General features: G+C 49.4%; 2 protein-coding genes across 2 annotated transcripts; one reads left to right on the top strand and one right to left on the bottom strand.

Annotated features, from left to right (window-relative positions):
- Positions 1-2,249: 2,249 nt before the first annotated feature.
- PTGES2 (prostaglandin E synthase 2) lies at positions 2,250-6,751 on the bottom strand. The gene is made up of 7 exons (XM_041475118.1): positions 6,509-6,751; positions 5,479-5,673; positions 5,319-5,374; positions 4,559-4,711; positions 3,825-4,025; positions 3,396-3,513; positions 2,250-3,013 (listed from the first exon to the last, which is right to left on the bottom strand). The coding sequence occupies exons 1-7, from the start codon at positions 6,725-6,727 to the stop codon at positions 2,885-2,887; spliced, it is 1,071 nt and encodes a 356-aa protein (XP_041331052.1). The 5' UTR covers positions 6,728-6,751; the 3' UTR covers positions 2,250-2,884.
- A 1,439-nt stretch (positions 6,752-8,190) lies between these two features.
- BBLN (bublin coiled coil protein) lies at positions 8,191-11,551 on the top strand. The gene is made up of 2 exons (XM_041475008.1): positions 8,191-8,329; positions 11,259-11,551. The coding sequence occupies exons 1-2, from the start codon at positions 8,242-8,244 to the stop codon at positions 11,450-11,452; spliced, it is 282 nt and encodes a 93-aa protein (XP_041330942.1). The 5' UTR covers positions 8,191-8,241; the 3' UTR covers positions 11,453-11,551.
- The last annotated feature ends 1,083 nt before the right edge of the window (positions 11,552-12,634 follow it).

Genomic DNA, 12,634 nt, shown 5'->3' with positions numbered 1-12,634 from the left:
CACACGGGAGGGCCCCTCCGCCCCGCCCTGCCCTCGCAGGCCCGGCGCTCTCACCACGAAGCTCCGCGCGGGGTCCGCAGCCACTTCAGTTCCCCATCAGCGCGGCGGGTGGAGCAGGGGCGGCCGTGGGCCGAGTTCTGGGCACCTTGTCCGCACCAGACACAGGAGGAGCGGCCGCAGTGTCCCGGCCGCCGTCGCCGGCGTGCCGCCCGCGGCTCCACCATTGGGCGATTCGAACGGCCCTGAGCGGCGGTAACCGCCCCCGGTAACGCCCGCAGCTCCATGCGGCCGGCACGAGCGGCACAGCGGCTGCCCGGCCGCCACGGGCACCCCCGGCCCCCGCACGGCGCCCTCAGGAGCGGCTGCTCGTCCGTACAGAGACGGGGAGGTCTGAAAAGAGGATGAAATAAGTGGATTAATAAGTCAATTTTCTTGGCGTTGTCTTTGAGATGAGTTTTACCGTCTTAAAGGTGACACCAGAATTGTGTACACAGCCACTTTTACTGTTAACCAGAGCTATGTGCAGTTCTGGCCGTCCTCAACAGAAGGACGTGGAAATGTCGGAGGAGACCATGAAGTTGATAGGGGGACTGGAGCACCTTCCCTATGAAGACAGGCTGAGAGAGCTGGGGCAGTTAGCCTGGAAAAGAGAAAGGTTATGTGGAAACCTCAGAGCACCTTCCAGGATCTGAAGGGGGCTACAAGAAAGCCAGAGAGGGACTCCTCATCAGGAACTGTAGCGATAGGACGAGGTGAAAATTGAAAGAGGGGAAATTCAGGTTAGATATTAGGGAGAAAATCTTCCCTGTGAAGGTGGTGAGACACTGGCACAAGTTGCTCAGGGAAGTTGTGGATCCCCAATCCAGGCAGTGCTCAAAGCCAGGTTGGATAAGGCCTTGAGCATCTGGTCTAGTGGGAGGTGTCCCTGCCCATGGCAGGGGAGGTTGGGAGTAGATGATCTTTAAGGTCCATTCCAATCCCTTAACATTCTAAGACTCCATAAAAGGTGATACAAAATCCTGAAACAATCTTTATTTAATGTAATATTATTGGCATGGTAGTGTTACGGATATTCATCTTGAGAGGACTGATTCATGTACCACAGCAAGGAGAAGTGGAATCACTGAGCCCTTGGTGCTTCAGATCCTCATTTAACATGAAAATCTCTTCCTCCCTCTCAGGTTGAGGTGGATGCTGAAATTATCATCAAGGGTTTCTTCAACCTCCTGTTTATGCATGCTTTATGTAATTCATTAAAAGAACATTGCCTGTTGATACTATGGAACACAAGTTTCAGTACAGAACAGTTTAAAGAAATAGAAGTCAAAGCAGCCACGCAGCCATTTGTACTGTAAACATTTTCTTTCTCCCTTCAATGTCAGATCATAACTGAATTTGGAGCTAGTCCTCCATTCAGAAAAAACCCCAAATCTCTATCACCACCATTGTTCTAACCAATAAAGGTACACTCCCTGAACACACACTGGACAAGCAGTTGTATTTACAGACCAGCTTCAGCTGCACCTGAAATATCACAACAAATCAGATTCCCTGAAACCTGCCTGTTCTAGGGAAACAGTACTTGAACAAGGTAGTAATTAAGGATACTTGGGCTGTGCAGAGGGCCACTCACATTTGAACCTGCATTATCACTTGCTATGACAAATAAGGTTTCTTCGGTTAGAGAGGGACTTTGACAAGGGGCAGTGGCTTCCCACTGACAGAGAACAGGGTTACTTGGGATCTTACAAAAAAATTCTCCCCTGTGAGGATGGGGAAGCACTGGCACAGCTTGCCCAGAGAAGCTGTGGCTGCCCCATTCCTAGAAGTGTTCAAGGTCAGGTGGGACAGGGCTTAGAGCAACCTGGTCTAATGGAAGGTGTCCCTGCCCATGGCAGAGGTTGGAACAAGATGCTTTTTAAGGTCCCTTCCAACCCAAACCATTCTATGATTCTACCCAGCACAGCTCAGAAGATTTAGCTGCAGGTACAGCTCCTAATCTGACTGCCACTTCAGCAAATCCTTTGTTACTCTTGCATGACAGAAACATCTAGAGATCCCCTGGCCATGCAGATGGCTCTTAATCCTTCTTTTCCTAAAACAAGAACAAACTGATCTTCAGGAATATACCAGAGAGATCTCATGCAAGACAAGCCTTTCCAATAACTGCTCTGCATTTGTGATTTCAGTGTAGGCCATGTTCTTTGGGTGTAAAGGGTAAGGTAAGAACACAGATCTCACAAAGGAGACAGAATAAAGCCAGCCTTTATCCTTGCAGACTGTACAGAATCAAATCCTGAGAGAACCGTTTACATGGAAGAGTGAAAGCAGATGCCTTGCTGAGCGCAGCCTCGCTGCTGTCAGAGGAAGGGTGCCTTCTCCAGCACTGCAGATTCCTCCAGTCCCCTTAGCACTAGCTTTACAAGATTCTATTGCAGGAAATATTGTCACTTAAAAACAGTATCCAGTGTCTCAGTCAGGAAAACACTTCAGGTGACATGGATGAGTAGCAGAAGACAGCATGAGGCAAAAGCTGGTCAGGCCTACATCTGACACAGCCATAACACCAGCCACGAGCATCTTGCTTTTACAGTAACCTGCTCTGAGGGTGTCTCTTGTCTGAAAGAAGCCTTTTTGCTGCATTCTTCAGTTTAGAGTGTCTCCTTTCCAGCAGCATCCAAAATCCCATTCTTTTACCTGTCCCCATCCTTCTACAAACACCCAGCTGGATCCTTCTCTCACAGCAACATGATGTTCCAAACGGGGTGGTCTCTGTGCCCACATGTCAGTCCATTAGGTGTGACCAGTCAACTCTAAAAATAAAAGCCATTTCTTCTGAAGTTTTCACCATGCAAGTACTTCAGGGGGGCAGCTGCAGCTGGCATCAGATTGCAACTCCAGTTTTTTCAATGACTTCTTCCATGCGCTGGTACCAAGGCTGAATATTGGTGTGAACCATCATGTCATCAAAGGCTTCCAGCCCTTCCATGACCCGGAGCACCCCGTACACTGCCTGTGCGGAGCAGAGAGGTCAGAACAGCACTGAGAAAGCAGTGGAGAATGGCTTAGGGTACAAGTGTCTCAACAGCCAAGCCAGTATGGCTCTTCCCCTGTCCTGCCATCTGATCCATCCTTCTGATTAGCAAGGAGAGAATGGCAGAAAGGTAATTAAGAATATGCATGTTTTTCCATGAGGAAACAGTAAGGAAGGATCAGGATCTATGTGCAGTTATGGGGAAGTCCCCACCATGTGAGAACTGTATTACTGCACAAAGGACAGTGTATCTCATGTAGCTCAGCTTCTCTGCCTGTACTCGTATTAACCATTTCACAGAGATGAGCAGCAGGATGATTTTTGATCCACCTGACAATAACCACAGGGATGAAGCCCTTACCAGGTCAGCGAGGTTTGGCTGGTTCCCGCCCATGAACAGTCGATTTTTGCCAACAGCTTTCACCCACTTGTTAACTGCTTCATACAAATCTTCTCGGACATCATCTCGAAGCTGGTGTCTGCATAAAGAGAAGGATCAGTTTGAACACAAAAGTTTGTTTCTTTCTTTAACCTTCTATCACCTCTCACCTTATGGGCTGGTCTTGGTTTGCAAGTAAGGACAGTATTTCAGATTGAAGGGGCAGTCAGTAATTAAATAGTGGATGAATAGAGGGGTTTAGTACCTCCAGTTACAGAAGTACAGTTGTTACTCATACACGATTAAATGGTTCTGTTTAAAACTGAGGTTCTGCCCTTTGACAGCTAAGGGGTTCACAGCTAAGGAGGAGCTATTTCTCCTCTTGTGTACTTGGTGCTTAGTGATACCAACCTTTTCTTCAGCCTCTTGCTAACGAAGAACATGGCAACAGCCCCCACGTATTTGGCAAAGAGACCTTCCAGAGTGCCAAACTTCCCCTCACGGACAATGTAATCAAAAGATGCCAAGGCTTCTTTGGGGGTGCGGTAAACATTGGGGGAGATGAGGTGAACAAGCCAATCATCTGCCCATTTTCTCCACTTCATTTCTTCCCTGCAAGTAGTCAAAAGAAAGTATTCAGTGAAGGAGGTACAGATAGAAGGGCTACAGGAGGCAGGATCACAGTTGCCTTAGCCAGGGATCTTTCCAAGATCAAACACTCCTACCCTGGTACTCTGGTGACCTCTCTATAACACACTCAGCATCATTATCTTTGGCAAGGCTCCTCCAATCTCAAACTGAATTTAAGACTAAGATAGGGCACTAGGTTCTCTGCCCAATATGAGAAATAAAGCAGGAAGGGAAACTCCTTCAAATAGCATTCCTCTGTGGCACAAAGGAAAGGCCAGGAAGAAAACTGGAGGCAGCTGAAGGCCTGTGTGACCATGGTGGTGGTAACTAGGCTAACAGCTTTGTTTTAAATTATCTAACAAACACAGCAAACCAAATAATGAGGCTTGAAACACTAACAGGGGTGTGACAAGACTTGTCAGCCCTAATGGGATTTTACATCTACATCAACCCTGAATATATATGGAGCAGGCTGTGACCCTAATTGGAGAGCCCAGAAACTGAAGAGCACTTACACTCTCACTTCTTTGACAGGATAGACTCTCTTGGTCTCCTTCTCATCCAGCATGAGCCAGTATTTATTCTCATACTCAAGCACCTCCTTGCCTTGCTCAGTCACTGTTTTAACAGCTGGATAAAAGGACACGATTTCTTCTAAGCTATTCCTCCTGTGAAAAGAAACACAGCACTGATCTGGCTCCTACAAAAAAGGAGCAAGAGCAAAGGCCAGATTGAAAGATACACACTATAAAATGTATTATTCTAAAACTAAGTGCACAATGTTCCAGATTCTATTTGAAAAAAAAAAAAAAAAAAGAAAAAAAAAAAGACTGGAATAGCTACTTGAAAATAACTATTATTAGTGCACAGACCTTTGTCTGTGGCAGAACAAAAATTTCTGCAGACATAAAACTTCCTACCATTCTCAAGCAGACCTAACTGACAGGCCATAGGCACAACAATGCCATTTCATTCTAGATGTTATAACTGGCTAATTGTAAGATCAGTTCCAGGATTAACACTAGTCCATATTTAAGTAGGTTTTGTGCAAACAGAATCTCACAGATGAGAAAGTACTTCTGAAAGGTACAAGCTTTGCTTTACATCACACACATCACAACATATAAAGGCATCACCCATAATATCACAAGCAGGCTCAGGTCACTCAGAGCTTCAGAGCCTGAGATCAGCAAGAGACTCACAGCACTCTTCTAAATCTCTACTTAACCTGGGCCCTACACATTCAGCCCTTCTCTCATTACCCTGTTTTCTTACCTGGAAACAAGGTAGGTCTTTATTGCACTGATTATCACCGAGGAGTCGTTCAATTGCTGAAAAACAGGATTAAAGCAACCATTTAAAAGAAACTGGTTAAATTGAAATTCTTCAAAACCTATTCCTCTGCATGCTGAGGCTCCAAGTCAGGCAGACTTACCAGAGGGCTCCCAGCATTGGCTAGCAGGATGGGCACCTTTCTGTAGGAAGAGAATTTGATCTCTTTCCTCATGATCGGGTTCACTTCCACAATTTCATAGGGCAGTCCATGATAATCAAGAAAAGCTCGGACTTTGCTGCAGAAAGGACATGTTTTATACTGGTAGAGAGTGAGCTGCAGGCTCCCTGCAGGCAGCTGGGGAAAAAAGAGAACAGAAGATTCCATTTTCTGCTAAAAACATAAACACTACCTTCCTTCCACCCTTATTTCTGTCCTGAATGTTCTGACATTCAGTGTCAACATCTGATCATGAGCATATCTTGGCTATCAAATGCTTGCTTTAAATGGCGTCAAATATTTAAATATTCACCATCCCTTGGGACCAATAACCTGTTTCTCTATACATCTATTTAATGCGCTGGAAACTCCTACTCACAGCCAGGAAAAAAAAAAATAAGTTAAATCCAGACAGTTTATCCCTTTATGGTTTCTATTCTGTAAAAGAGAATTTTATAGAAAACCAAAACCATTTGCAGTAATATTCAAATAAACAAAAATAAAGCCTTTACAAGACAATCCCTCCCTCACAGCAGCCTCTGTTGAGGCCACATGGTGGGAAGAGCAGAGTGTGCATTTGATTTTAGGCACGTGTCTGCCCAAATTCGCATTCCTGGGATTAAGCAACTTGGGCACAACTGGGACAAGGCAGGGAAAGCCCAGGGCGACCAGAACATCAGTTATACAATTTACTGTTACACAACCCTGCCCGGGTGCTGCGAAAAAGCAGCAGCAGAAAAAGCTCCACACCCCCAAGGAAGCCCTCACTGACAGCCTTTCCTTACAGCTCCTCAAGGAAGGCTCTGCCAGGGGCCTCCCAGACCATTTCAAGCTCTTCCCTCACTCAAACCGGGGCAGAAGGAGCCGCTCGGTCCGCGGGGAGCCGCTGCTCCCGGGGGCCGGCTGCCGCCGCAGCGGGGTCCCCGCAGGCCTCGGGGAGGGCACGGCGGGGATCGGGGGGAGCCGGCGTTACCTCAGCGGCCGAGTGCTCCCGCAGGCGCTGCCGCGCCGCCAGGCACAGCCCGGCGCTGCCGCCCAGCGCGAACGCAGCGCCCAGCACCAGGCGGCCGCCGCCGCCGCTGCTGCCTCCCCGTCCCGCCGCGGCGCCGAAGGCTCGTCCCGGGGCCCGCAGCCGCCAGGCTGGCGGCAACAGCAGCGCTCCGACCCGCCAGACGCGGCCGGCACCCGCCATCTTCGGCTGAGGGCGGGCGGAGAGCGGCCGCTCCGCCCCGGGCACGGCGGCACCGCCCCGGCACGGCCGCGGCTCGGGGCTCGGGCGCCGTGCCCGCTGAGGGCGCACCCCGCGCGGGACACCCAACACGGGGCAGACCCGCTGCCCTGTGATTATCAAATCTGAGAACACACCAGAGTCTAAAGTGGGAGTGAAAGAATCAGTTAAAAGGGTGAGGGAACTGGGCCTGTTCAGCCGCGAGAAAAGGCAGCTGAGGGGATTTCATCGATATCTTTCAGTGTCTGCAGAGAGGGGGCAGAGAATGGCTGAGGCCGTGGTGCCGAGCAATAGAACAAAAGGAACGGGCAGGAACTGATGCACAGAAAGTTCCACCCGAACATGAGCACTGTTACCCTCCTTTGCCCAGAGAGGGTGTGCAGTCTTCCTCACTGGGGACATTCCAGAACTGTCTGGACACAATCCTGTGCCGTGTGCGCTGGGGTGATCCTGCTTGAGCAGGAAGGTGAGACCAGGTGATCCACTGTGATCCCTTCCAGCCTGACCCCTTCTGGGATTCTGTGGTTCTCTGCCCGGTGGGGCTGTGGATTCTGACCAGCACATACCCACAATGCAAGCGCACATCTCCACACTGAAAGTCATCATCTGTTTTATTAATATGTGGTTACATCCATTCATTACACTTATATTCAATTTCCCTATTTGGAGTGCAACACGAGCCTGACTCTGCAGCACAGCAGGGTTATACCCACAGAATGGAGAGGTGGCTGCAACATTAAACGAGATTATGACCTTTTCTTTTGTCTTTGTCCCAAATACCGAGTTAATAACAGAATTCTTGATCTCAGGAGCACTGCTTGAATCAATGCTCTAATTGTGGGTTATTTTCATCCCAGTGTCTTCTCCCCCGGGGATGAAAGCACCACACAGCGATGAGATCTCCTCAAGGTGCGGCAGATACCAGGCCAAAGACAGGGAAGGGCAAAGTGAATCGTTGCTTTAGGGAAGAGGAGTGTGAAGGTGACCTGAGGCTGGTTCAAGCCGCTTAGTGGACGAAGCAGAGCTGGAGACAGGGCTGGAGTTGGGAGCTCAGCAGCAAAGCCCCAGCCGGGACGGGATGGCCCGCAGGGAGAGAATGCAGATTTATCCATACAGAACACCACTTGTGTCGGGAAAGAAGCGCTTAGTGCTGATGGCGGCCCCTAAGCGGGGGAGTTCAGGAGGACCTGAGGACACTTGGGAGGGCAAGAACACAGCCTAGCGTTGGGCACGCGTTTGGGAAAAATCCCCGAGGAACGCAGAACGCAGCGCTGACTCCCGGGGCCGCCCCTGCCCAGCGCTGCTCGCCGCGCCCGCCCGCGCGCCTGCGCCCCGCGCCCTCCGCGCTAACCACAGAGTTCTCCGCAGCGCCGGCCTGCGTGACGCGCAAGGCGCCCTGCCCTCCCATTGGCTGGAGGCCCCGCGCGTGCACGGGCGCGCCGTGCGGGCGGCGCCGAGGCGCGGGCGGGCGCGGCGGGATGTCGGGGCCCAACGGAGACCCGCACGTGTTGGGCGGCGGCGCCGGCGACGAGGGCGACGAGGGCGGGGACACCTTCGAGGAGGAAGGTGCGTGGGGGAGAGCGGGGCCGCCATCTCGGAAGGGATCCCGTGGCGCAGGATGGCCTGGCCTGGTCCCCTGGGCTGCGGGTGGCAGAGCGCAGGTGTGCCCAGATGTGCCCAGGTGTGCCCAGATGTTGTGCCGAGAGCGGTGCCCATTGCCAGCCATGCACCCGCTGCACGGCAGTGCAGCTGAGGGGATGCAGGGCTTGATTCCCACCCAGCCATGGGGCAGCGAGCTCCTACGTGCTGCCCTGGGATGTATTTTTTTTCTTGTGCCTTTGTTGGTGTACCGGGTGCGGTCGGGAAAGAGGATGTTCAGGTTTCGAAACCACAGGGCAGAGCACGTGGGCAGATCTGAGAGAAGTTGTCATGCATGGAAAAGGGAATTTAATCTTGGCAGATTCCACTTCGGGGCATTTCTGCAGTGCCTGGGTATGACCTTGGGTATGCCGATTCTGATATGCCCTGTCCGGTTAGAACCAGCCCGTGGAGAAAGTGACACGGCAGCGGAGCAGTAATGCGGACGTAGAGGTCACTCAAAACTGGAATTCTTTCAGAGTAAGCACTTTGCTACTCTTCTGTTTTAATGGTGGAGTTGGGTTCTGCTGTTTCCCAAAATATTCTGTTCCCAGATGTGACCCACACAGGTGATTTTAGGAGTTGTGTCTGGGATCTAGCTGCTGACAGGACAATCATTTCTGCACACCCCAAGTGTGTTCACTGCTTTGCATCATCACAGTGATTTGTATTTCATTATTTTGAAGAGCTAAGAGACACATTGGATGTGATGGAGAAAGTCACTAAATTGGATGTACATCCTAACTAATTGGGGTTGTTCAGCTTGTATTTAATTGGGCTTTGTGTGCAGTAGCTGGTCATAAAGGGCTGCTGCTATTTCCTGGTCCAGTGGGGCTCAGGCTGTGGATCTCTTCCTTCATCTCAAGTAGGAAACCTGATTTTTTGTCAATTATTCTTGTAAGAATATGGAGGAGTTAAGGCAATTGCCATGCTCCTGCTCAGTGTTTCCAATAGGGACGTAGTTATATTTCCACAAAAATCCACCAAGCTCGCAACAAACGGAAAACAATCAAAGGTTTTTACAGCTTATTTTTAAATGGTTAAATTTTTTTAATTTCCCAAAGCTGAAGAAATTCTATAATGCTCATTTGAGTTTTAGGCATGGAGAAAATTAAGCTTCTGCTGTGATTACAGACTTCTTGCCAGAAGTAGTTACCATGTCTGCCTGGGATCTGCTCACCATTGCACTGGAATTTGGTGCACCAAAATGAAGAGCTGTAACTCACATACCTTGAAAAATACTGACAGTTTGAAAAATACTGATATCTGCCACCTTTTGGGAAAGCATGTGTTTGTGGGATTGATTTTTAAATGCAAGAACATCATCAGTGCTCTCGCTCATAATGCCACCTCTATGTATACCTACAAGGCCAAACTTTTATTAATGAGCTCAAATGCAACATTACACAGTTCTCCAAAGAATTAAAGGCTGCAACACTCTGAACAGCTCCAAAGTGGTTATAAGAAAAGGAGGATAATTATTTTTTTATAATGAAACTTCTTAGCTATTAATAATGCAAATGACATCAATGTTTAAATATTCACAGTTCTTTCAAAGCTGCTGGAAATGGCAGTGCCTGTACCTGGTGTGCTGGGGCAAAGGGACAGCTGAGAGGGACAGGGCTGGTCTGGGGGATTTCAGCACAGCCTGACCCTCCTAGGGTGCCCAGAGCACATCCTCATCCTCCCTCCCCTCCCCACATCCTTCAGCTCAGTGTTCCAGGCACTGTGAGTGTCACCCTGGGCTCAGAGGAGCTGGGTGGAGAGGAGCAAGCCCCAGCCCATGAGCTGTGGGCTTCTCCCACCCACACAGGCATCCTTCCCTGTCCTGCAGCCCCTGATCCTCACAAACATCAGCCCCCAGGTCACAGCTCCACCTCTGCTCCCTGCACTCACCCAGCTGTGTGCCTTCAGGAAGGAACATGGGACTGGCTCCATCTGGGGTCCCCTGCCGCTCCCCAGGGGTCCTGAATAACCTCAGCAGTTTGTCTGTTTTTTCAGTTTGGGTTTTTGTTCTTCTTCAGGATTGTGTGAATATTGCTTGGAGCAATCCAAAAGCAAGTGTTGCAGAAGCACAGCATTCTTCAGCTGGGTAACAGTGCTAACACACACCACTGTGAAATGCCATTGTACTGAGGGGAACTGCTGCACGTGAAACAATGCTGTGAATAAGAAACTGTACCTAGAGAATCAACTGCCAGGATCGTCTGCAGTGAGTCTAGGTTTAATCAGAAGTACCCAAAGCCTTAATAGAGCATGAAAATCCTGTGGCTGAACTCAGTGCCCAACACTTACCGTCCTGTGGAAATAATGGTGCCACTACCAGCACCTTTGGGCTCATCCCCTCCTGCCACAGCCATGATGGCTGCAGTGTTGTGGCAGCCCGACTCCAGCCAGGTCTGAGTGAAGCACATCCCAGCCTGGAAGCCTTGCCCAGTTCACAGAAAATAAACCCTACAACGTGCTGATGAAGTGTCTGTACAGTCAGGAAAGGTGATTCCAAAGGCAGCTAAAAAGGCTGACTTGTCTGTGGGATATACCTGGTACTGTTGCAGTCAGCACTCAGCCTATGGCTGGCTGTTTGTGTGTGAGATCTGAGGCTGTCAGATGTGCCCACAAGGGTTTGGACTGCCCAGGTACCTTGCCTTAGATCTTGTTACCAGTGTTCCAGCTTCTCATTTGCCTAATTTGATCAGGGAACAGAGCACATGCAGGATGCAGTTGCATTTTAGTTCACGCACCCAGGGGCAAATAAGACACATGCTGTGGGCATGTTTTGCCAGAGCTCTCACTGCCTGCTCTGACTGCAGTGACTTTGTACTTACATTGTTCAGTCTCTCATTTCCCTTGCTTTTAGAATATGCAGCAATAAACTCCATGCTGGACCAGATCAACTCCTGCTTGGATCACCTGGAGGAGAAGAATGATCACCTACACATCTGCTTGAAGGAACTGCTGGAGTCCAACCGCCAGACCCGGCTGGAGTTCCAGCAGCAGAGCAAGCAGCTGAACACAGGAGCTGATGTGCAGGGATCCCAGCCTCCTGCCTAGAGTCTGACCACACACTCTCAGCTGGTGTTGCTAAGGGGACAGTTACTGGTCACCAATTTCATGTAGAACTTGAATAGCAGAGGTGCCTCATGTCTGTTACTTGTTCCTTTCTGTGTTTGTATCCTGCCATTCATTTCCATGTTGTTTTCCTTTAGCTGTGAGACAGGTGCAGAAGCACAAGGGTGGCTATAGGAGAGCTGAGTCTTTCTGCTCCCCAACATGAACCTGGCACTCACACCTGGTTAAAGCTGGTTGTAGGAAACCTGAGCCCATGCAGGTAGTTTGCAGGCAGGCCCTCTTCACAAAGTGGAAAAATTATCTCTGCTCTCTTTTCCTTAAATCCAAGCAAAGAGTATTGTGGCTCTACAGCCTTTGGCAGGGGCTGTCCTGACTCCAGGCTTGTCCCTAAGTGTAACTTTGATGACAGCCCTGGAGAGGGAGGGCCTAGGCCTTGAAGCTACAGCTTCTTCTCCCTTAGTCACATCAACTGTGATGTACAAAATACTGGCACATGGTTCCAGATCACTGGACACTTCCACTCCATTCCACGCAGATAAGACAAGCTACCAGGGTGGTGTTTCTGACCATAGTAACTGGGAAGTGCCCCACTCCTTCAGCTGCCATTAAGGACCGAGGTGGAGAGGCAGAGCAGCCTGGTTAGCCCCCACCACAGCGTCAGCAATAGAAAGCAGAGCCCTCCCTGTACATTCTGACAAGGCACGAGAGGTCTGGTCTGTACTTTGTGATCTTGTCAGTATGTCCTAGAGCCAGCACTTTTGAAGAAGTCTTACTGTTCTACTTATGTAGAGTTAAAGGAGTTTTTTGGAAAGTTAAAGAGGTTATTTAAAAGAAATGTGTTTTATTAAAATCAGTTTGAAACAAACTTTGTTCCTGAGAGTCTCCACTATGAGAATAAATTGGATTAAGCCTTGTAGTATTAACAAAGGACCAAGGTGCATGTTTTTGCCTAGCTTAGGACTTGTCCAAGACTGCTTGTCCAACAGTGTGTGTCTTAGAAAGGGAAGTGTTCTGAGAAGCAGAATTCAGCAGAGTCTCCCAAGAGATAAACACTTTCTCTACCTGGAAAGGAAATGAGAGGAACTACAAAGAATTCTTAAGTCTGCATCCATCACTCCGTGAAGTTTGTCCCCTGTGGAAATCCCATTACCATCTTCTTTCAGG

The sequence above is a fragment of the Pyrgilauda ruficollis genome, unplaced genomic scaffold (genome assembly GCF_017590135.1).
Source record: "Pyrgilauda ruficollis isolate IOZ18807 unplaced genomic scaffold, ASM1759013v1 scaffold34, whole genome shotgun sequence".
In the NCBI taxonomy this organism is placed as follows: domain Eukaryota; kingdom Metazoa; phylum Chordata; class Aves; order Passeriformes; family Passeridae; genus Pyrgilauda; species Pyrgilauda ruficollis.
Note: the sequence above shows the minus strand (reverse complement) of the source record. Positions and strands in the feature narration are given on the sequence as shown.

What these genes read in the sequence shown, in the direction of transcription:
- PTGES2 (XM_041475118.1), bottom strand. Translation starts at nt 6,727, where the DNA reads ATGGCGGGTGCCGGCCGCGTCTGGCGGGTCGGAGCGCTGCTGTTGCCG. An exon ending in CCTGTCAAAGAAGTGAGAGT is followed by an intron (nt 4,026 to 4,558) that starts GTAAGTGCTCTT and finishes GACTACTTGCAG; the next exon opens with GGAAGAAATGAAGTGGAGAA. An exon ending in AGCCAAACCTCGCTGACCTG is followed by an intron (nt 3,014 to 3,395) that starts GTAAGGGCTTCA and finishes TGCTCCGCACAG; the next exon opens with GCAGTGTACGGGGTGCTCCG.
- BBLN (XM_041475008.1), top strand. Translation starts at nt 8,242, where the DNA reads ATGTCGGGGCCCAACGGAGACCCGCACGTGTTGGGCGGCGGCGCCGGC. An exon ending in GGACACCTTCGAGGAGGAAG is followed by an intron (nt 8,330 to 11,258) that starts GTGCGTGGGGGA and finishes CCTTGCTTTTAG; the next exon opens with AATATGCAGCAATAAACTCC.